Here is a 23,792-nt window from a genome sequence, read left to right as displayed (position 1 = left end):
CATAAATAACTTAGCTTTGGTCAAATCCACACTCATTCTGTTATATTCGCCAGTCCACAAATTAAAATTCGCTAAAGAAAAAATGTTTATAATAAATGGCTGATTTTCTGTTTTCATTGATATATTTTGAGTAGATTTGTTATACGTATGTATACTTTTTTTAATACTACAAGCTAATTTTAGATGCTATATACATATGAACTATAAAATCCGAAGCAATTTTACTAAAACCTGAAGCCTGAAGAAACAGAGCCACAAATCTAGTTATCATATCTATTGGTGATGTATGACAATAAAATAAATTAATTTGTATACATATCTACATATGTACATATTTATTTTATTGTCACAAATCAATACACACTCGCCATTACAGATTTGCTCCAATGCGACGGGTGTACGTTAATGAAATACATAAACAATCAGAAATCAGAAATACAGTAATACATACATATACAATCAGAATATATAGAATATAACAATTAATCAGAAATAATAATCATAGTGACATCTATGGAATTCAGATTACTGTGTATAATTAATACAAATTATACACAGGCAGATTTTTGTGACAACAGGATTAGATTTTTTAATACCAATTTTCTGGGACCGTTTCAGCAATGATCAGATAAAATTGGCAAACTCTGATAGAGAAACGATCGATTTGGAGTCACAAAACTCCCAAATCTAATGTATATAAATGAATTATCATATTTGTATATCCACTATGCAAATCTACTATCCTATATATATGTACATACACTACATATATGTACACACAGTTTTTGACGCCGAATTTGGAATAATATTTTATTTATTTTTATAATATCCAAATTTAGAGTATGTAGATGTTGAAGCTCTTTGAAGGTTTTTTTTATAATTTTTAATTTAAGTAGTAACAGAATCAATTTTATTACTGGTCATTTATATTTTGGAAGAGGCTTTTTGAAGCCCTCCACTTTCATCGGCCCGAGTAATGCTGAGCAATGTTCGCAAATGTCTGGCTTCGCACATATTATATCTAAAATATTGTAATTTATCACATTGACCGTAACTCTTTTGTGCCTTCAGAGATGCTCCCATTTACTTTTATCTGACAACAATGTATTAATCCACCGTCAATTGGTGTTAATGTATGATATTATTTTAATCTAAATAACCACTGACTATTGTTTTTATTCGTACATTGGATATTTATTGCTTACCATACTTTTTTATCATTTGGACTGCATATAAATTAAAAATAAGAAAATACTCGTTTGATACTAGTATACCTTGAAAATATGAATAATTTATTTGTAATCATTATATATTAGTTTTACCCGGCTTCGCTCGGTTTTGTAATATACACCACTTAAACATATATGTAAGTAGGGTGACAATCTCGTTTTCTTCGTGCTTTCCAAAAATTTGTTTTATTTGTCCCGCTTTGTCTGTCCACTGATGCAGAGAAGAATTTTGCTATACATACATATATTTCCAAATTCGTTTCCCAAAATCAAATATCGTTTAAATATAATATTACATGATTTATTTTACATTTTTCTGAAAAATAATTACTCTGTGTTATTATTTTCATCATATTATTTTTGAATAGCTGTTATAAAATATTATACAATATTTAACTCGTTTTCATGTTTCATTTTCTTATTGTAAAGAAATGTACGTTGTGACAAAAATTATATTACTTGACAAAAGAAATCAAAATTTTCAGCTGCATATAATTTTTGCAATTAAAAAAAACGAAACTATCTTTTTGGAAAATTTTAGTGATTTATTTTTTAATTTTACACATTTCAGAAAAAATCAGCCTGCTGCGCGTGAACATCAAATATTATATATTTATATATATAAGTATAAAAACACCTTATATAAAAAACACATTTTTTATATAAGGGGGGGACATTTTTTTAGTGAAGGGTCCCGTCCTGGGAAATATGGTCACCTTATATATAAGCGAATCGGAACTGAAATTGGAATTGGAGCTGAAACAGGAATCCATTCCGGAACTAAAAAAGGAATCGGGAACTAGAACTGAAAAAGGAATCCGGATCTGGAACTGAGAAAGGAATTGAAATCGGAAAACGTAATTGAAATCGATATCGATATCGTCGTCATAGAAAATTTGATTTTTTTCGATAACGTCACGGATTCTACAAACCAAAACTTTTGAAATTATATATTAGATATTAGATTATCTACTTAATAATGTTTTTGAATCTATAATCTTAATTGCGATTACATAATATTATGGAGGATGAACGAATGAGACGACTGGCATGTTAATGCACGTGTTTATTATATGACAGCTGAAGACAGAGTGAGTAGCAGCACTCCGAACCCAGCCGGGTTGGTCCCCACTCGCAGGAAGGCAACCAAACTCGACCATGTCGTATAAGCGAGCCGCCACATCACTCCCCCCCCAGCATCAGCGATACCAAAATTACAAAGAAACAAATTTTACAAAAGAAAAAAATTATTGTTACACAAAGAGAAAAAATTATTACGTGGGGAGAAAAAATTGTTGACGTGGGTCATCCGCTGTGTACATAGGTGTACCGCCCTGAATGGTCGGTAGATTCGAGGGCGGTGACGTCGCGAGCAGGACGGTGGCTGGTCCGATGGTCGCGCGATGCGATGCTGCGGCGGCGCCGCTCTTCCGAGGCTGATGTCGGTTGGTGGGGCGGCGGGGGCGGCAGGGGCATCGATGTGGTTGATGATACTCCGAGCTGGACTGTGAGTCGTTGTGGCTCGTGGAGGTGTTGTAGCGCTACCGCCCGTCTCGGCGTGACGACGCTCGTGGGGACGGACGGGGCCTTGATGATGATGATGATGATGGTGCTGAGGTGGTGTATGTCTTGTGGTGCTGGATGACCGTTCTATGTGTAGTGGATCGCGCATGACTCCACATCCAGCTGTCAAGATCGTCGTCTCATTCGCTCCCTCATTTTGTAAGCACCTGTTATCGACGTTGTGGCTGGACGTCGGTAGGTAGGTAGGTAGCCGTGTCTGCTCGTTTATTGTCACCCACGGGCCGCGACGCGTGTTGATGGCGATGGGGGCGCGGCGGGTAGCTTCTCCCGCCTGGCTCGGCGAGGCAGGGATGAGCGGCATGTTGAAATTGATCGAGGCTGCGTGGCTCGATGTCGGGGGTCACCAGTATGGAGGATGAACGAATGAGACGACTGGCATGTTAATGCACGTGTTTATTATATGACAGCTGAAGACAGAGTGAGTAGCAGCACTCCGAACCCAGCCGGGTTGGTCCCCACTCGCAGGAAGGCAACCAAACTCGACCATGTCGTATAAGCGAGCCGCCACAATATTAATGTTTTGTATACATATTATACAAATTTTGATTGAAGAGCTTATGCAATTAGGTTGCTAAATAATCGTACACAATATTTTAGTCTACGAAACACTACAATCGTAAGCCATGCTCACTGAGTCGTTGGCCGCTTGAATTTTAATTAAAAAATAAGAACCCCATAATGTTACCGAATATATTTTGTGATTTAGATGCAGTGGTTTACAGTGCCAGCCTTACACCCTATCTGGAAAAATCTGAAATGACGTCTCTGGTATAGTGAACAGAAATATAAGTCAATCGGTTTGGTGATTACATCCCAAATGCGAATCGCTAGCAGGATAACCGCCGCTACAAAATTTGCACGCGCGGTCTCCTGCCGCGTGAAAATTCGTCGCACAGGAAAATTTCCGTACAGAAGACTGCCCAAATATTTCTCAGCAATTTGATACGGATCAAGAGATTTTTATTATTAATTATCGACTAGACATATGAAATTCGCAAGTTGATACGGATATACGAGTCCGTAACGTCATTTTAGATTTGATAATAATAAAAATCTCGTAAAACAAAAGCATATGCTGAGCAATATTTGGGCAGTTTTCTGTACGGAAATTTTCCTGTGCGACAGGAGATCCACGCGCGCAATTTTTGTAGTGGCGGTTATCATGGTAGCGATTCACATTTGGGATGTATCCCGTTTACCAAGTCAATCAATATTGATATATTATTTAAATCCAAATCGCCAAATGTAGTGTTTAACCTGTTTAGAAAATTCGCATTCGATATTTTGTGTAAAAGTGTGAGAAACGCCCAACGATTGGAAGTCAAAACGAGGTGAATGTGAGCGATTTTCGATAGAGAATATGCGAAAGCAATGCACGTGTCGTGCGTGTTGGCAACACTGCGAGCGGATAAAACTTCAAACTCGGCGCGGACGTTGCGGCAAGTAACGACTTTCGGGCCGCCGAGCGCCGCACCTGCGCCCCTCTTTACACCGCTTCACCCACGGCTCGTGAGCCTCACAACGCGTTCTGGTAACTATTTGGGGCCCAAGAGAGCGGGGGCGTAGCCCTGTCGACCCCTCACGACTCCTCGCCCCTTCCCAGAATGGGTTTCTGGCCGTCGCTACGTGTGCACCTGCGTCTGCATCCTCACCTACACCTACACCTACACCCCTCTACCTCTCCACCCCTCTACCCCTCTGCCATGGCGCGTGTGGCCTCGTCAAACGTCAAAACAACTTATCACATTTTATATCTCGGAATATTACGGACGAGCATTGTCTACCTGTAACGTGATTCAAAGAAACTCTTGTATATTCTGAATGCATTGTTTAGAATCAGCCTCAAAATATCACTATCATTTAAAACAATTCATTTGTTTTTTTTTTTTTTTTTTATAAAAAGTTCATTTATTTACATTTAAATTCTTTTACTTTGTATGAATTTTGATCAAGATTATTATATTGGCACTTTTTGACACTATAATCATTTGATTTCTTAAATTTCACAGGTACCTCTATATAAAATGGAAGATTTTCAAAAGATAGAAAAAATTGGTGAAGGTACATATGGCGTAGTTTATAAAGGTCGCAATAAATTAACTGGGCAGATTGTCGCTATGAAGAAAATAAGACTGGAGTCCGACGACGAAGGGGTGCCGTCTACCGCTATAAGGTATATTCAATGTCCCTATATTCTATCTGCATTACAAGCTTACATTGTACAAATGTCGCGCTGTCTGCATTTCAGAGAAATATCGCTGCTCAAAGAGTTGCAACATCCCAATGTTGTAAAGCTCGAAGACGTTCTAATGGAAGAGTCACGCTTGTACCTCATATTTGAATTCTTATCTATGGACTTGAAAAAATATATGGATAACCTCGGATCATTGGATCCGCCGAAGTTTTTAGAGCCGGCTCTAGTAAAAAGTTATTTGTATCAAATAAATAGTGCCATTTTGTTTTGTCACAAAAGAAGAATATTGCATAGGGACTTAAAGCCTCAAAATTTACTTATTAATCAAAACGGTATTATCAAGGTAATGTCGGACGACAATTTAGATTGTGTTAATTGTAGTCGTTGCATCTAAAATATATTTTTTTTTAATTTAGGTTGCAGATTTTGGTTTAGGTAGAGCTTTCGGAGTGCCCGTACGAGTTTATACACATGAAGTTGTAACATTATGGTACAGAGCTCCAGAAGTTCTCTTGGGAAGTACAAGGTTTATAAATTTGTTTTTTTTTTTATTAAAAATACATTTTCTTTTTATTTGGAAAATAAATCAAACCTATTTTTACTTACCTCTTATACAGTTCATTTTACAAACCTCTTTTATGTTTCACTTATTATGGTGTTGATTACAATGCGTATTTTTTTTAACGTTTCAGATATTCGTGTCCCATAGATATGTGGTCAGTCGGATGCATATTCTCTGAAATGGCATCCAAAAAACCTCTTTTCCAAGGAGATTCAGAGATCGATCAATTATTTAGAATATTTCGGTACTAATTTAATAATTTCCGTAATTTAATAATTGATTCACACCCAATCATATTTAATATATTGTGTTATTTATTTTTTCAGTGTATTGAGAACGCCTACAGAGGATATATGGCCCGGTGTTACTTCTATGCCTGATTATAAAGTAACTTTTCCCAATTGGACAACCAATAATCTCAGCAGTAATGTTAGTGTATTATTATTTTTGAAATGTATAAGTTTGTTTATGTTTTCCTTATATATATATATATTCACATTTTCTATTTTAGGTTCGTAATCTAGATCCTAATGGTATGGATTTGTTACAAAGGATGCTCATATACGATCCCATAAATCGAATTTCGGCTTTAGAAGCGCAAAGGCATGCTTACTTTGACGATGTAAAGCTTCCTTCGAGTCTTGCCAACGGGAAAAATTGAGACACTGTAAATTAGATTAGTTTTTATTTAATTGATTAATTAATCCATTACGATATCGTATTACTTAATATTTTATGACATTACTCCACTATTTTTAAAAATATTTTAATTTATAAATTATATGATTGGAATTTTATAAATTACCCAATATTATAATTTGAATAGAAATGTATCTTTTCAGTTTCAGATAAGTTTTATATTAAATAATTTGAATTTATATTTTCTGTTTTTCCTTACAATGGCCATATGCTTATGTATGTATGTTTATGAAAATTACCATTCTTTCATTGGCCATGCCGCCTTTGAAAGTATTCTTAAATAAATATTCATAACAACTGTTCTTCTGGGTTTCAAATTTGTTAATTTATTTCTTCATTTAAGCATTTGACAAATAGTATAAAAATATAAAAAAATAATACCATATTTACAATAATACTCATGCACAATATTATATAATAATTAAAATCTATAAATAATAAATTAAATTGTTATAATGAATACGTTATTTAAATCTGTTTATAAACACTCCAAATTTATCGAATTAATCACTATAACATATTTTAAATTAAAATGAACGTGTTGATTCCATGTTCTCTATGATATTTGGGATTTTGATTCATCATCATAGAATTTGGACAGTCTGGTTATGAGATGTTTCGTCTGATCTGATATGAACTGATCGACTTGATCAACAATATTTACAAATTCTATCAGTTTTTGTATCCCAATTTCTACCTCCGTAGCTGTTTCGACACTCGATATATCATGTGGTGCATTTTGAAATGTCGGTCTATGTTCTATTGGAAACATATCTCTGGGTGGCAATACATAGGCAGGACTAATAATATTTGCACTTGCAGCATGATCATCTTCAAGAGCAGGGGAATTTTTATCAGTAAATCTTGTTGGAAATTTTGGCAGTTGTATAGTAGGCAATGTTGGACGATCGTTCATGACAAACTTGCCATTTTCGACATCTTTCGGAATATATTTCATTAGACAATTGCAAATGTCGCATGTTTCTTGTACTTGATTTGTTTCTTCCACTGCATTATCAACTGGAGAAGATTCTCGTAATATAGGAGATGTGTTGGCTCCGATGGAGTCGCTTGCTGAGGAAAATGCTGTTTCATTTACATTAAGCGGCAATGGTACTGGTGCTGGAATGCTCAAGACTTTTTTCAACCCATCTGAGGTTTGTTTAAGCACTGATAAAGCCTCACCAACGGTAGCTGATATATCTTTGAAAACTGTATCTGCATTTTTAGTCAGTGCTGAGATATCTCTATTTGGAGGTGTTTGTAAGGGATTGGATCGGTCCTGGTTTGATCCTAAAAGTGATGGTAATCTTGGCAATGTTGGTTGATCTTGACTTCCTCTCGCATTACTGTCTTGATTTGGGTTATTCGACGCGCGCGAGCTTAGTCCTAACCTTCCCAGTGGCAATGATCTAGTGTTGGATGATTGATTGTCAGTAGCGGCGGCTTGTGAATCACTTGGTTTGGTCAAAGTCGGATTTAACCGTAATGGTATCTTAGGCCTGAGATTAATCAATGGTGATCCAGGCGTTGGTTCGGTTTCAGTATTTGCGTTTCGTGATTGAATATTTTCTAGGAGTTTACTTTTCGGTAATTGAAGAGGTATTGATGGATTATCTACAGATTGTTTCAATCGTTCAATTAATCCAACTGATGTTTTGGATTCTGATGTTGCTGGTTCACTAACTGCTGAAGTAGATTTATCTCTAAGGTTTCCTAAAAGTTGACTTCCAGGCAAAGCAAGTGGTTTTCCATCAGCTATTGAAGTAATTTTTTCTTTAAGATTTCCCAAAAGCTGATTTCCAGGTAAAATGCGTGGTTGGTCATTAGCTACTGAAGCTGACCTGTCTTTGAAGTTTTCCAAAATCTGACTTCCGGGCAAAGCCAATTGCTGGCCATTAGTTGATAGAGTCGTTTTGTCTCTTAGGTTTCCCAAAAGCTGACTTTCGGGCAATGCAAGTGGTTGGCCATCGGCTATTGAAGTAATTTTTTCCTTTAGATTCCCCAAAAGCTGATTTCCAGGTAATATGCGTGGTTGGTCATTTGCTACTGAAGCTGCTCTGTCTTTTAAGTTTTCCAAAATCTGACTTCCGGGCAAAGTTAGTTGCTGACCATTAGTTGCTAAATTCGTTTTGTCTTTTAGGTTTTCCAAAAGCTGACTTCCAGGTAAACTGAGCGCTTGGCCATCAGCCACCGAAGCCGCCTGATTCCTAAGATTTTCGAAAAGCCGACCACTGGGTAAAGCGACTGATTGCCCATCGGCACCTGATCGCAGTTTACCAATCAAATCATTAGCCCTAGACAAAATTGGCGAATCACTTTTAAACAAAGGAGTTCCTCCACCATTCGATGTTGATTGTGCATCTTGATCTGAAGTAACATTTTTATTGCTTCCCACTATAGGCCCTGAATCTTTGGGTTGAATGGGAAGAATACTTTTCGGAAGATTTGACGCTTCCATTATCGAATCTAACGGTCTTCTACCGCCTAAAATTGATGATCCAAAGCTCGGTTGTACGCGTACATTGACGAGTTTCGAATTTGGTGAATCGGCACTTGGCGATTCACATTCTACAACGAACTTTACTGTGTCTGCTGCTTCTGCTCTTCTGAGTTGACATGTCTATAAATATTCAGAAAAAATTATAATACTTTTAGTTTTAATACAAGTACATAATACTAGTGAGTGTAATTGAAAAACCGATAATATTGGACTCTGGATTATTCTGAGATAGAGAATGAGTAAATGAAATGGTCTGATATCAAAGCATTTTAAAAGGATTGAACTTTGCAGCGAAACTATCGCATTAATGTTCAGGCCTAATTGGATTAGAACAAAGCTATCCAACATGTCATTTGAATTTTAAATTTCTACTTTTCGAATTTACAAAACTGAACTCAATGATGTATTTTTTTTTAAGCATTTTGGGGTTTGAAAACATCTAATATATATAATTTCGAGAGAGACTTTGTTACTATGTATGTATGTAACTATTGTTGGTCCGTGAATCCGTGACGTCATCGAACAAATGCATATTCAAATACATTTAAATAAAATAAAACTATTCAAATAAATTTAAATAAAATAAAACTATTCAAATAAATTTAAATAAAATAAAACTATTCAAATAAATTTAAATAAAATAAAACTATTCAAATAAATTTAATAAAATGTTTACTATTAGATTGGCCATGTTTAAGTGGTTTATATTACAAATACCGAGCGAAGCCGGGTAAAACCACTAGTACATTAATAAAGTCATCACAGTAAAAATATATAATAAATAACGGACGAAGTGAAGCTAATATAAACCTTGTAAAAATGAAAAACTAGTATTTTTGTTTTCATAAGAAATAATGAAGTGTGAAATCAATGCTGGTAAAGTTTTAATTTGAAAAAATGTATGAATAATCGAAAACAGTCAATACTCACGTGTAGAATCAGAGTCGCGATAAAAAACTGCCAACTCTTGATTTCCATGATCATTGCTTATCTGTTGGATGACTGATAGCAGACTGATTTTTAATTTGAACCACCTTTACTAAGAAAACGACGCAAGTTGGCATTAACAGCCGATGATCACGTATTTGCGTGTGTTGCATTGTTGCAATGTTTCGTATGCATTTTTGGCGACCCACTTTTCACATGTTCAGGGATCGAAAAGTGCTTTATCGCTAGCACGCTATCTGAGATTTAGATTTTGCCTAAAATTTTTGTTTTATAAATACCTGGGATGCCTTAAGTCAGAGCATCAGTGCATCGAACACTTTGTATAGTAATCAAAGTCTCAAATTCAGCTCGACATGGAATCCAAACGAATCTTAGTAGTCGTTGCTATTGTCGCTTTGTTTGTTGTTGGATCAGAGGTAATATAATATTTTATTTATGAAAATTGAAATTGTTTATTTGTTTCGTTACTAGTATTAACTAAAAAATCAATTTGCGGTGTAAATATTTATATGTAGATATAAAGTATAAATATTAGTAAATTGTGAAATGTCATTTTAAATATTGTCGAGCTCATAAAGGCTTGTTTGTTTTAATGTATTGATACTTTCAATTGTTGTAAATGGTTGTTGATAGTTTTTGAAAAAAATGTTGACAACAATTGTTATTAAATTTGTTTTGGTGTGTTGTCGGGCGGAATATATTCAAAACACTGAAATCCAAACAAGGAAGTTAAGAATATAATTTTATTGTAAATTTTGAATCAACATTTAATTTCATATTTTTAAATATTTGTTTCTTGAATCTTATTTTTGCAAGTTTAATACGAGAAAAGATTAATAATGTATAACGTATCTTTGTTTGAAGGCAACTTGTCAATGCAGACATAACGGAAGCCCACTATCTTGGCTAGCTGATCCTCTCAGACACCCATCAGCAAACATTCCATCATCATTTCCGGTCATGGCACGACTCATGGACTTAAGGAACAAAGCGAAATATACCTTGAATAGCTTAATAGAAGAAAATCATTACTAATTTGTATTTAAAATTAAATAAACACCATACAATCATATTTATTCAAATATAAAATTTAATAACACATTGATATTGTTTTATTCAATATTATCGCATTTGAAGAAGGTCAATTTAGAAGATATGTTCAAAAAGACAGTGGGACAAATTTACGGGATTTCGACCCGGATACTGCTCAATGTTTGGATACAGTCTGAAAGATAATACTAAAATTGGTTATTGCATGTTGTAAAAAATTGTTTAAGAATATTAACAAGGTCATCATGCTGATATGCAAAGTATTTTTCAGACTACTCTTATCACTTAACCTTTGATTTCACAAAACCATACGCAAATCATCAAGTTGAGCTAATTTTGTCATGACTTAAATTGTCACTTCGATTTTGTGTCGTCCAATCAGAACGTGTTTATGATTTAGTGATTGTATGGTATGAATTTAGTGATTGTATGAAGCTATCGTTAATTAAAGCTTACATATATAATAGAGTGCAGTTTCTATATAAATTGGTTGAATTGATTTTAAATGTTGTATTGTACGGAACAAGTACCATTTTTGTAATATTTAATGCCACGTAAAAATAATGGGTTGATTTGCAAACTTTCAATGTAATACTAAATATCTTAAATCGTATTAAAATCAGAATATCTATGGCTAAGTTATGGTTTATCTACTCTTTGATTAGAAAAGTAAATTCTGATTTTGTTCAAATTGAATGTTTGTCCTCACTATGTATGTAAAGTAAATTCAGTAATCTAAAGACACTCGAGAATGTTCTCAAATAAATGACTGTTGTTCTAATTAACTGATGACTCTTTTGATAGAATAACTGTATAACGTCAAAAGTCTAAATATTTCATACAGCATTAGCAGAAAAATTATCAAACTTTTAAGCAATTTACTTCTCTACTATATACTATTATTCATTATATTTCAGTTATAAATATATTAGGTATTGTTTTAAACTTTAGTTTTTATACTTCTAATAATCATGTTTTCTGATTTCTCACTTAAATATTTAATATTCACAGATTAGTTTGTGCTTTACTTAATCTGATAGTTTGCGATATTCTAATTACATTATAATATAATCTCGTTTAACATATCAGCAAGTTCTGAATGGTATCTTATTCATCGATCTTATATTTCGAAACTTGCATAGCAGTAAAGCCTTATCAGGTGACCTAATCAATCGCAGTGAGAATGATGAACTTTTTGTACATTGCATTTTTATCAGTGTAAAATAAATTGATCTTTGACCTGACTTTATGGGTGGTAATGATTTGATTTTCATTGGGGATATGGAATGAAAGTTTTAGGTGTGTATTCTATTATTTTTACTATTGCAAGAAGAGTATATCACATTTCAAATATATTTAGGACATTAATAAGTTTTTTAAGATTTGTTGGCGGCCTCATGGACTTGATTTTGGACTGCCTTGGCGGTTTGCAAAACTTGATCGTAAGCCTTCTTTGTCAATTTAGATAAGTCTTCTTGAATATCCTTGGTGTTTTCGTTCAAGGATTTTGCAACCTTGTCAGTTTCAGCTACGACGGCCTTGAAACTTTGTTGCAACTTCTCTTGAATTTCAGCAGCCTTATTGGTGATATCAGGATTCTCCTTTTTCAGGGTATCTACTGTATCATTCAGCTTGGCTATGGCTTGTCCAATAACGGTGGATACGTCACTTGAGACAGTTCCCATCTAGAATTAGAATAATATTACACTTAATATTAATTTCCAGGAAAAAGAATTATCTCGAAGAAGATAACTTGGGTCACCATTTGTGTTAACGATTATTATACAACCTTTGATCTTGCTAACACTAATAATATGTTAACCAAATCATTGTTCTCACTTATTATTTAAATCATTTTTAGAAGTTATTAAAAAATTACTTAGTTTTGATTACTGGTATGATAATTATTCTTCTGATATTTTGTGCAGAATTTTACACTTAATTTTAAAGGAAAAAATCGTTCAAATTTTTTTAATAAACTATTTATAAAACTAAAAATAGCTGATTTGAATGAGAGTGCTAAATTAACATGTACTAGGGATCAGTTGTGAAATTACCTGTGCTTGGAGATCTTTGGTCAGAACGTTGACTTGAGCGATGAAATCGTTGGTGTTATTGCGGAGGATGTCTTGAAGTTCGTTTCCATCCTTGGCGTTCACCAAAGTGCTGAATTGAGTGCTCAGGGTATCCAAGAAGTCGGTGGTCTTCTTGGACAGATCCTCGAAAGTTGGGAGAGCTGCATCTTCACGTTTGATCTTCGCGGCGGAAGCCTGAAAAATAACAAATATTGAGAATTAAATTCATTGAAAATTAACATGAACAGTATTCTTAAGTCGAAGTTGTATCTACCTGGAAGACGCAGAGGGCGGCGACTGCAACGAGGAAGAATTTTCCAGTCATTTTGAGGAACTGAGCGATACTGCTTCAACGACCAATTGGTAGTGAATGGGGTGACCCATCACCCTGCAGCTTTATATAAGGGCGATCAGTCACTTATCACCAATACTTATCGCAAACCAACTACTTGTTAAACTTTCAGTCTCGTCAACCTATTTGCAAACACGGCTTTTATCAAACGTTTAGTTATTATAAATCAGGATCCTTTACAACACCACATTCATTGACCTATTATCAAATAATTTCCTTGATATTATTATGTACTCTTTAATAGAAACGAGAATTATAAGTGATATAAAATCTTCAATCGGTACAAAGTTACTGTAAACAATGCCTATTTACTAATTAATAAAGTTATACCCCTGGACTTTAATACTTCTACACATACATACATATAATGTGATTAAAGTGACCATACGTCCCGTTTTGAAAGGGACCGTCCCGTTTTTAGGTAGCCTGTCCCGTTCTCCCCAAGCACAGCTTCGGGACGTCGAAATGTCCCGTTTTCAAAAAGAGAGTATATTTATTGAATTATTATATATATGTATATCGTATAATTATTGAATACATTTTATGTCTGCCCGGAAATAATGCACCCGTAAAAAGAGTCTTTTCACAGATGAACAAGTTGTGGACGACCGAAAAAACGCAATTGCAAGTAGCAGTTCTTAGAATGCCGGAGATGTTTAAGATTTGTTAATTATACTGCGATTTGTTAATTAAATTTGTTAATTAAGCGCTGTTGTTAATTAAAATCAATTCTAAGAAATCCTGCCAAGAATTTCATTCTTATTTAAAAGCAAACCCAGTAATTCTTAAGAAAATTTGTTCATCAGAAAAATGTACAACAACATAATTTTTTTTATATTTATATTATTCATTCCTGTTCTTTTATTTTCTTCATCAACATTCCTGTTCTTTTTATTAATAAATAAAAACTATGAAAAATACACATACTATTACGTAAAAGTTGGTAGATGTCCCGTTTTGAGGACAAAAATAAATGGTCACATTAAATATGATGCTAGAGAAAATTACAACCGTATTTCATTATTTTTTTATAAATACATAATTTGAATTCTGAGTTTTTATTACAAAAAAGTTTTTTTACCACTGATCGCAGAATCCATACAAACATCAATATTGGATCATAGTGTGATATAGCCTACCCCAGTAATGTGTCATTAACCCATACATATTGTGTTGAGGTCGTTTGGATATTTATTAAATATAAATAATAAATAATTGTATATATTTATTAATTATCGACTGGCTTACACAGTTCGTTTTTCTTATTTATTATTATATTTCAGTTCTTGATGTGTCATCATCTGTAGCTGTTTCTCTTACTTCAAATTGTTTAAACTTATCTTTGGTTAAAATCAGTGGCGGCTCATCCATATGAGGCTGCAGACTCCCAACATACGCATGATTGTTTTTAAATTTGTTCACCGGCATTGCTCAACCAACTACTACGGCCCAATTCATCTCTGCAGCCTCCCACTTTGAATTCTCACAAGCTGCCACTAGTTAAAGTAAGATTTTTGAAGTAAAAGTAATAACTTTGTTTGAAAATTAAAATGTTTGCCTTTTAATAATATGTATGTGTAATATGTTATATATTTTTAAACCAAATTATTTAAGTTTTGATTCGTTTCTTTACTATTGATTTTTATGTGTAAAAGAAAAGACGAATCAATGAAACATTTTAGGAACGTTTCATCGTTGAATCTGTAACACCTAATTAGAGAGTTACTCATTTCATGAAATTGTTAAAAAAAAGAATTAAAGCCAATTGCTTTTATTTAGTTGCTCAGTTCATGAACTGAGCATTTCGTAGACATTTTTATGAAAAGAGAAATTTCATGAATATGAAAATTAAATTAAATTTTAAGAAAATATCTATAAATTTTTATATGGACATCTATCTCTGCAATGTATAACTTCTAAAAAATTAATAAAGTACTAAAACTATATATAATTAATTATAGATGTCACTATTTTGTTAATGTGGACTCTACATTGTAGACTCTAAAACCAAGTTACTCTACAATGTAGAGTAACTTGGTTTGTTATCAATGTTATTGCTGCACAGATATTGCATAAATTATGTAATACTTAGATATTAAAATATTATTATTATATTAAGAATTTTACATCTCTCATTTTTTCTACGTAAGTATACTCGTAGTAACAAAATATGAATGCCTTGTTCAATATACGATTGAAATTACTAGACTATAAAATTTAGTTCTTAAGTGTAATATTTTATAACTTTCAAATAATATATGACTAAAATATCAGTGGGTTAATATTTTTTTCCAGGAAAATTTCATTCAAATAGTGTTTTAATTTTTCAAAACTTTTATTTTAAGTATAATTTTGATAAATAATACATCATTCATATTTTATTTTCATCTACAAAAAAGATCAAAATTAAAAAAAAAATAATACATTGTAAAAATATGCATAGATGCTATTTTTTTTTAATTTATTCATATATTGTAAACATAGAGCTAAAAAATTCTTCACTCTTTAGACAGTCTTTCCAACAGGGTTTTGTTGGCTTTTTGAGTCAAATGTTGTAATTGAATATGTCTATCGTTTTGCTGGTCATTATTCTGATTTTCGTCCTCCAAGGGAGTTAGCCTTTTCAGCTTGTCCGTAACGTTCATGAACATTTTGTTTAACTATAAATAAAATACATACAAATTAATATTATGTAAATTGTAAATTCTATTGCATGCTTGCGTCTTAAGATGTATTATAATGCATGCTATCTTTTACCCTTGAACTGTCTTCAATTAAATTCGATAAACTATCTTTGAAGAACCACAGCGTGGAGTCCAGAACATCGGCAGCTTCTTGAGCGTATTTGTCGGATTTTGAATTAGATGGTGAATTTTCCAGAATCGGATTACAATTTGAATGCTGAAAATAAAAATTTTCTAATTACAATGAAAACAAATGAAATCAATTAAAAAAAATGAATTTTAATTTAATTTATTTTATTTAACGAATATACTTTACTTGTAATAGTGATACTGCGACAATCAGTGCTGCCAATATTAATGTAATATTCGATGTCGTTAGTTTGTTCTGAGATTTTTGATACATTTTTCTTAGTAAAAAATTTTACAATAAAAGTGAAAGTAGCCGTTTATTGATTTATCAAATTATATGTATATAACATAAATCACTTATTATTTTGCGAAAGCTTTTTTGAAAATAATAAATTAAAACTGAACTATTTTTAGAATGAACTATTAACAAGAGTGTTGGTGAACCGATTAAGCGACCCTATCGACGCTGGTCACAGCAATACTGTAAATCCATTGTTCATTTTCTAGGGGTTATTCAAATAATTGGATTACTTGTGTGTGCATACAATTAGGCGAAACGAAAGTGATCAAAATAGTTGCAGCGTATATATTTTGAAGTCTTCCTCGTATAGTCATTTCATATAAATTACAACTGTTTCATGAATATGTAACATCAGCAAATGTGTCTGAAAGAATAAAAAAAATCCATATGTATTGTAATTCATAGATGATAAAAAAATATATTATGTTAAGAAATTTTATCTGTTGAAAACTTTGAAAACTAAAATTTAAACTTCTACTAAAATTTTATGGATATATGTAATATGCACATGTGCATCAACAAAATATATAATACATTCGTATTATGTATGTTACATTTTACCTATGAATCACAGTTTTCATATGCATAATTGAAAAGTTTCATTTTAATATTGAAATAATGTACGTACATCTGTGGCTTCTACACTTTCATTGACTGTTTGTGGGATAAATCATGTTTATTTTCGATGACAAAATGAAATAATAAATGTTGACATAGAGCTACTGATTGACCCCACGATCAGCTTTCAGTTCACATTTCATGATAACATTTGATCTTTGTCATTAAATGTACGGTCAATGAATTTGGCCGAAAATTTTCTGATTACTTCACATCTTTATTAGAATATATGTAAAAGTTAATGATTAATTTTATATATAAAATAAGTAATTGAATTTTATTTTTATTTGAAACAACTTTTCTAGATAGATTCGAATAAAAAAAAAACATAATTTGAATTATGAATTAGATATCTGGTTATAAATAGTTTTCATTATGAATATTATATATTACATATATATCTTAGATATTACATATATGTATGTATATTGTTTCAATATACAAATGTAAAAATAAGTGGAAAAAATAAATAAGAATAAGAACTCTTGTAATTTTTATTATAAAATATAATACATTTTTAATTCAGGTATGACAAATAAAACGCATTTATTTTTTGTACGTATATTTATTATATTATAATTATTCAAACAATTCTAATGAATAAAATAATATTTCACATATAACAAAATAAGATGCATGATATATTACGACGAATGATATTTTTAATACAATTTATTTTATTAACATAATATAGGCATTATCTTGATACAAATTCATTGATAAAAAAATAGGGAAATACTGATTTGCATAAACGTGTTCAAATGGTTTTCTACAATATATATAGACATACGTAGGTATTTTATAAAACCTAAATTTCTACGATTTGTTTTATAAAAAATTTTCTTGGAAATTAATTCTTGGTGTCCGCAGCTTTGGAATTGAACAAGTTATTGCTGCCTTGTTGAATGGTTTTTGCAAAGTCTTGTGCACCAGTTTGTACCTTTTCGCCTAATTCCTTCAGATTTGTCGTGATGCTATCCCACACCTTATCGGGCTGAAACATCGATTAAAAATACATTCATTTAATTTATATGTTTGGACTTCGGAGGTTCAAATAGTCGTTAAAGATGGCAACAATGGAACATTGCATAATGTTTGGTATGTGAATACGAATACAATATAACAATAATGTGACCTTCAATATATATTATAATAGTATTGTGTATTAAATCGTCAGTTGCATTTTTATATATGTACATATAGTTACCTAAATCCGGATAACAATTAAAGTAGCCGTACTCAAGAGTTAAAAATCAATTGTTAATTCACTATGTAGCTTAATTAATTTAATTTACTATTAATGCAGATTATGTATCCCGTATTGATTATAGTAAATATTTTTTCACTTTAAAGAAAACAATACTCGGTGAAAATGGGCTAATGAAATTCTGTTTTAGTTGAAAATATTTGGCAATACCATAAATATTCATATTTTACTTTTGAAATTCATATAGAAGTCACGCTTCTACTTGATTTTAAAGTTTATTCGTAAAAGCGAAATTTATGTTAAGTAATAAATTCAAAAACTGACACAGTACTAAATTAGCATAAAATGAAATTCTTGTAAATCCATTGTTATGGTATCAAAATAGATAAGCATGTAATATGTAAAACGTGATGTTTATAAAATATGATAAAAAATTGCAACTTCCTAACTAACGAATTATTCATTGCACATTTCATAATTGCAATTATGCATATAATTAATAATTCTACCTACAAACATATGTATATATTTTATAATAAATACATAAAGACAATGATACAAAATAAGTCCAATTGACACATTATTATTCGAAAAGTAGTAATTATTATAGAATATATACAAAAAATCACCATTGTTATAACTACTCAATTGAATTTAGCATATTTAAATCAGCAACTTAAATCTTACAAGTATATGTGTGTATTAAATTTACCTTCAAATTATCTTGGAAAAAGGAATTGACGTTCTTTTTAATGTCTTCAAACATATCAGGTTTGACTTCAGCTGGTGCATCTCGTTTGACTCTTGGCGATGCTGTAGCACCCTGTAAAAATCCAGCCATTTTTCTTAAAGATTCAAATAAAAACGTATCTAAAACCTTATTTTTGGTAATTATTAACACATACCTGAACGAAAAGGAAGGTGGCGAAGAGGAAGAATATAATTTTGAACTGCATTTTGTGATCGTATTGGTAGGTGGTGCTTATTGTTCAGCGGATCGACTGCAAATGAATGTAGGTACTGAGAAACCCAATGTAGTTAAATCAACTGTTCACAATATGGCTTCTGACCATATACATACATGCTTGTATACACGTATAAGAATATTTGGTCTGCAAAACGTTTTTCTAAATGTGTTTACGTGCTTTTGTATAATTTTTCAATTTAGCACATTAGTAACGAAATTTGTCGCCACTTATATTTCATGGAGAAAGTTGAATGTTATTAATGATTACCATTGTTTTAAGGTGTATTATTTTATGAATTAAAATGTATATATGTATATGCTGTACAGGTATATTCAAAATATACATAATTAGCATTAATTGTCACCGTTTTGACATTCACTGTTGTATGAAAGTTTTTTTTTTGAATATATTCCTATTAATCTTAATAGACAGCATGCTCAATTTAAAGGACTGCTTTATCATCGTGAAAGGTTTTGCACGAATAGTTTGATACTGCCTTTAGGCGGGAATAGAATGAAACTAAAGAAAGGAAAAGAAACTATCATACATTGTATGTACAGTGATGCTAATTTTGTATTCAATCAACAGATAAAATTAATTAATTCTGAAAGGTGATGATCGATATTGATTTAATGGACAATATCTCAATATTACCATCAGCTGTAAAAGTATTTAAAAAACTATTAAATTTATAAACAAAAAAAATTGGTGATATTTAATATTGTAAAAATCATATTATTGGAGGTATAATTTCAAATGAATGGAATTTATTGTTAACTGAAAATTAACAAGAGTCTGTCAATGTTGTATCCGTAATTATCAATGGTAATCGTAGCATTATTTTATTACGCATTTACAATGAATTGTGAAAAATTGCGTCCTTCTAATTCGGACACATACATAAATATCCATCAAATTATGTATGATCGACGTATAAATATTATTAAAATATATATCTGACGCGTGAATAGTGCGCACATATGTAATTTTAAATACGTTCGAAGGTTTAAGTTCATATGTCAAATAATGCTGTCTACAAAAAATTTTGATTGTTTATCAAAATCTGACATTAATTAGGTTTATCGTTCACAATAAGCGTATTACACATGTTTTATAAATGAAAAAAATACTTTATAAATAGCAATTGTAGTACACTTTCTAGCATCGTATATAATTTGATGAAAGATCATTTAACTTTCATCAAATTGGATGTAATCGTTGGAGTGGCGTAATAGTACCTTCGCGAAGTTATGTTATAGGTACCTAACTGTATCTAGAACGGGATACTGTAAATTGTTTCCTTCTTTCCTTTTGATAAATTTTAAATGATAATCAACATTCTTTTAGTTATTTTTCAATGAATGAGAAATAATCATATATGTAATTATTAATATCTCCATCTTTGATAATAAGGGAAATACTATAGTAATTGACCAATCTCAGGGCTGCGCCTATTATATGTCCAAATGTGTGCAACGCACACAGGCGGCCGAAATATAAAGGCGGCTAAATGATATGAGTCGAAAAATTTATATTCCTTAAAAAATACGAAACAAGACATTGTACTTTTGAAAAAGTTGTCTTGTGGTATAATTGTGGATCGCTGTTGCAAGATACTTGTAACACACCCGAACTATAATTCTGGGAAATAAAGAGATAGCAGGTATAGCTTCGGTTCGCATAGAGTCTAGGTCTTTTAAGTTCTATTATATTTGCGACTGCCAGATGTATTTTTTCAAGGATTTTGAGTATTGGTGATCTATCGAAAGAACAATGTCCTAGATGTGGTATTGGAGGTAAAAACACTTTATTTTCATGAACGGACTTGAAAACGTTCAGTCTCTCTTGTCATCTGGTGATCTGGTCCTGTTCAAAACTAAGCGTTTTGGTTTTCTATCTCATTTTCTGGTTGATAACACTGAGCAACAAAAAAAAAATTACCAGAGTGGAGACTAACCAATCTTTACTAGTACGTTTAAATAAAAAAAATATTGAGATAGAAAACCAATCCTTATAAACGTGGTGAAATAAAAAACTGGCCAAATAAACGCAAAATTGCACGGAGAAAAAATCCGTAAAAAAATATATTTTTGACTTTTAAAATTCGCTAGACAATTAATTATAAGTATTTTAAAATAATAAAAAATCACAATCAATAGAAAAAACATCTGACTATTGATTCCAATACTCACTTAGAGCACAGCAATACTAGATTTTGAGTTAGAGACCGCAAAAGTCAAAAAACTATAAAAATCGCGCGTTTTTTTAAACGCTCATATCGTAAACGATCACTAACCGAAAACAATCATTATCATATTCGAATTCAGTGGGTCAAACTTAGTAAAGATTGGTTAGTCTCCGCTCTGGTAACTCAAAAACGTGATTTTTTGTTGCTCAGTGTAATTATTGTGATTCAATTTTTCAACACTATATTTCTCAAACAATAGTAATCACAAGGTAATATTTTTGCACTTCATTTTTTTATATGAACAAATGCTGATAAAATGAAATTGATTTAAGTTTGCACACAGGCAGCCAAACTCCTAGGCGCGGCCCTGACCAATCTATAGAAGAAAGTTGACTACTTGCACTTTGAATCATTTAATAATTCAATGATTTGAAAATAATGAAATTAATTAAGCACATATAATTAATAAAAATATGCAATAAAAAAATATACTCATTTCAGAATTCAAAATCTGTTTCGACTATTTTGACTATTTACATGAAGTCAGTACTTTCCACAAATATTTTTTGATAGACCTTTCCGTCGGAGATGAGATGAGATGACTTTATGGCTAAATTTAATATCCAAGCATGTATATGTACATGCATACGTATGTATAATAAGCATAAGACTAAAATTAAATATAATCGTTTCTATACTAAATATATAGTATGGTAGGTATAAATATAATAATTAAAGAAAATACCAAAACAAAGACAATTTAAAATTTTTGTTACATGTAAGGATTATGATTCAAGTTTGAATAAAGCACATATTATATAAATATATCATTGAATTTGACTGATTTTCCATTTATTTATAATAGAATGATAGTGAGGAAACATATTACATTATCTTGCAGCGATTAACTTACCTGAAAATTCCTCTTACTGTATGTATGTAGGTATAATCGAAGAAAATGAAAGTAGGATCGATTAAGTTTGTTTTAGAGTGGTTTGAATGTGGGATAAGAAGTATATAAAGACTATCGCTTTCTTGAAGAAGTATTCAGTTTCAAAGCATTCAAGCTACAGTGTAATAAGCACAACAATTCAAAACAATGCTTAAATACGTTTTATTGGTTAGTGTAATGTCTAATTGTGACTAATTTAAGATTAATTTGTGTATATAATTTTTATAACCCATTGGATTTTTCAAGGTGGTTGCTATTGCAGTATTGGGTGCTTCGGCTACCGGTGACAAGAATAAAATACACCAAAAGAGATCATCATTTGTGGATTTAACACCATGGGATCGATTCTCATCGACATCTCATTTACCTGTCATAAGCCCTCAATCGCCTCTGGGTGAGTTTATAAACAGGCAAATATGTTTTACCTGTTAGTTAAATCAAATTTGAATGTAGTTGATACTTTTTATTACTGAATTAGTAGCTGGTGGTCCGTGGAGTAGTGGACCGTGGTCATCTGCTGGCAGTAGTGGACCGTGGTCATCTGCTGGGAGTAGCGGACCATGGTTATCTGCTGGGAGTAGCGGACCATGGTCTACTGCTGGAAGTAGCGGACCATGGTCTACTGCTGGGTGGTCCAGCACTGAAGCTGGTGCTGCTGTAGCCGCTGCACAGGCTGCTGCTGAAGGTGTGAGAAAGGCTCAGCACGAAGCTGAAGTAGCACGACAAGCGGCTATTCATCAGCAAAAGCTAGCAGCAGCCAAAGAAACAGCAGCAGCTATTGCCATTAAAAACAGGTAAATTCACCTATAAGTTTATTTAAATCGAATAATTTAATTTAGTTTTCAATTAACTTGTGTTCACTTCAACGCATTGATTATTTTTTTTGTTCGGTCAGTGAGGAAACCTCTCAAAGGTTAAGAGCAGAAGCTTTGGCAGCTGCTGGGGCAGCTGTGCGGGCGGCTGCTGGGGCTGCGGGGGCGGGAGCTCGTGTGGCAGCTGCTCAACGAGAAGCAGCTCATCGCGAATCTGCTGCTGCTGCAGCACTTCACGCCGCAGCTAGTCATGCTGCAGCACACATCAGCCATGCCGGTAAATTGAATGCTCCATTTATTCAGTTCCACTTTTATTACCGTATAACTAAAACTGTCTATTTCAGATGCTGAAGCTACCAAACTCTCAGCAATTCAGCGTTCTGAAACAGCTGCAACTGCTTCTAGAGTGGCAGCGGCTCGGGAAGCATCGTTAGCACCGTTGGTGTCTGTAGCTCCAGGTCATGCATCGATTCCATCGCATTCCATTCCATATGCAATTCACTGGTCTTGAGATTAAATTTAAAACCCTTATGCACGATCCACGATATCATTGTAATGTAATTATGTATGTATCTTTATAATGTAATATATAAAATAGATTTTTTAAATATTTTTTTTCTTTACTAACGAACATGTCATGAACATTCAGAATTACATACAAAATTATTCAGAATTATTATCAAAATGTAGCACAAACATTCATATTAATTGTTATAAAAAACTGACTATACAAAGAC

At 32.3% G+C, this 23,792-nt stretch overlaps 6 protein-coding genes across 7 annotated transcripts in view; 2 read left to right on the top strand and 4 right to left on the bottom strand.

Annotated features, from left to right (window-relative positions):
• The window catches only part of LOC143920231 (uncharacterized), a 433,558-nt gene extending 409,899 nt beyond the window's left edge, over positions 1–23,659 (top strand). The window contains exons 2-5 of the mRNA XM_077443009.1: positions 22,490–22,637; positions 22,725–23,037; positions 23,139–23,332; positions 23,400–23,659. Coding sequence (XP_077299135.1) covers positions 22,490–22,530 — 41 coding nt within the window. The 3' untranslated portion in view covers positions 22,531–22,637; positions 22,725–23,037; positions 23,139–23,332; positions 23,400–23,659. The remainder of the gene's footprint in view (positions 1–22,489; positions 22,638–22,724; positions 23,038–23,138; positions 23,333–23,399) is intronic.
• The window catches only part of LOC143920219 (queuosine 5'-phosphate N-glycosylase/hydrolase), a 529,776-nt gene that overhangs the window by 166,897 nt on the left and 339,087 nt on the right, over positions 1–23,792 (bottom strand). The gene's annotated exons all lie outside the window — the stretch shown is intronic.
• LOC143920212 (uncharacterized) overlaps positions 1–23,792 on the bottom strand; it is a 262,942-nt gene that overhangs the window by 88,696 nt on the left and 150,454 nt on the right. The gene's annotated exons all lie outside the window — the stretch shown is intronic.
• Cdk1 (Cyclin-dependent kinase 1) lies at positions 4,232–6,280 on the top strand. Its single transcript, XM_077442991.1, has 7 exons — positions 4,232–4,344; positions 4,823–4,986; positions 5,062–5,350; positions 5,424–5,533; positions 5,700–5,813; positions 5,896–5,998; positions 6,081–6,280. Exons 2-7 carry the CDS (start codon positions 4,838–4,840, stop codon positions 6,228–6,230), a joined length of 915 nt encoding a protein of 304 aa, XP_077299117.1. The 5' UTR covers positions 4,232–4,344; positions 4,823–4,837; the 3' UTR covers positions 6,231–6,280.
• On the bottom strand, positions 12,131–19,199 carry LOC143920112 (uncharacterized). Its single transcript, XM_077442824.1, has 5 exons — positions 19,041–19,199; positions 18,848–18,958; positions 17,782–17,922; positions 12,827–13,039; positions 12,131–12,454 (listed from the first exon to the last, which is right to left on the bottom strand). Exons 1-5 carry the CDS (start codon positions 19,089–19,091, stop codon positions 12,146–12,148), a joined length of 825 nt encoding a protein of 274 aa, XP_077298950.1. The 5' UTR covers positions 19,092–19,199; the 3' UTR covers positions 12,131–12,145.
• On the bottom strand, positions 15,488–17,034 carry LOC143920233 (uncharacterized). 2 transcript variants are annotated; one of them, XM_077443013.1, is made up of 4 exons: positions 16,939–17,034; positions 16,197–16,674; positions 15,954–16,097; positions 15,488–15,856 (listed from the first exon to the last, which is right to left on the bottom strand). In XM_077443013.1, the coding sequence occupies exons 2-4, from the start codon at positions 16,281–16,283 to the stop codon at positions 15,695–15,697; spliced, it is 393 nt and encodes a 130-aa protein (XP_077299139.1). In that variant the 5' UTR covers positions 16,284–16,674; positions 16,939–17,034; the 3' UTR covers positions 15,488–15,694. The 2 variants fall into 2 exon arrangements, with proteins under 2 accessions (XP_077299139.1, XP_077299140.1); XM_077443014.1 differs by having other exon boundaries at positions 16,872–17,006.

The sequence above is a fragment of the Arctopsyche grandis genome, chromosome 12 (assembly GCF_051622035.1).
Source record: "Arctopsyche grandis isolate Sample6627 chromosome 12, ASM5162203v2, whole genome shotgun sequence".
NCBI classification, from domain to species: domain Eukaryota; kingdom Metazoa; phylum Arthropoda; class Insecta; order Trichoptera; family Hydropsychidae; genus Arctopsyche; species Arctopsyche grandis.
This window is presented reverse-complemented; position numbering and strand designations above follow the sequence as displayed.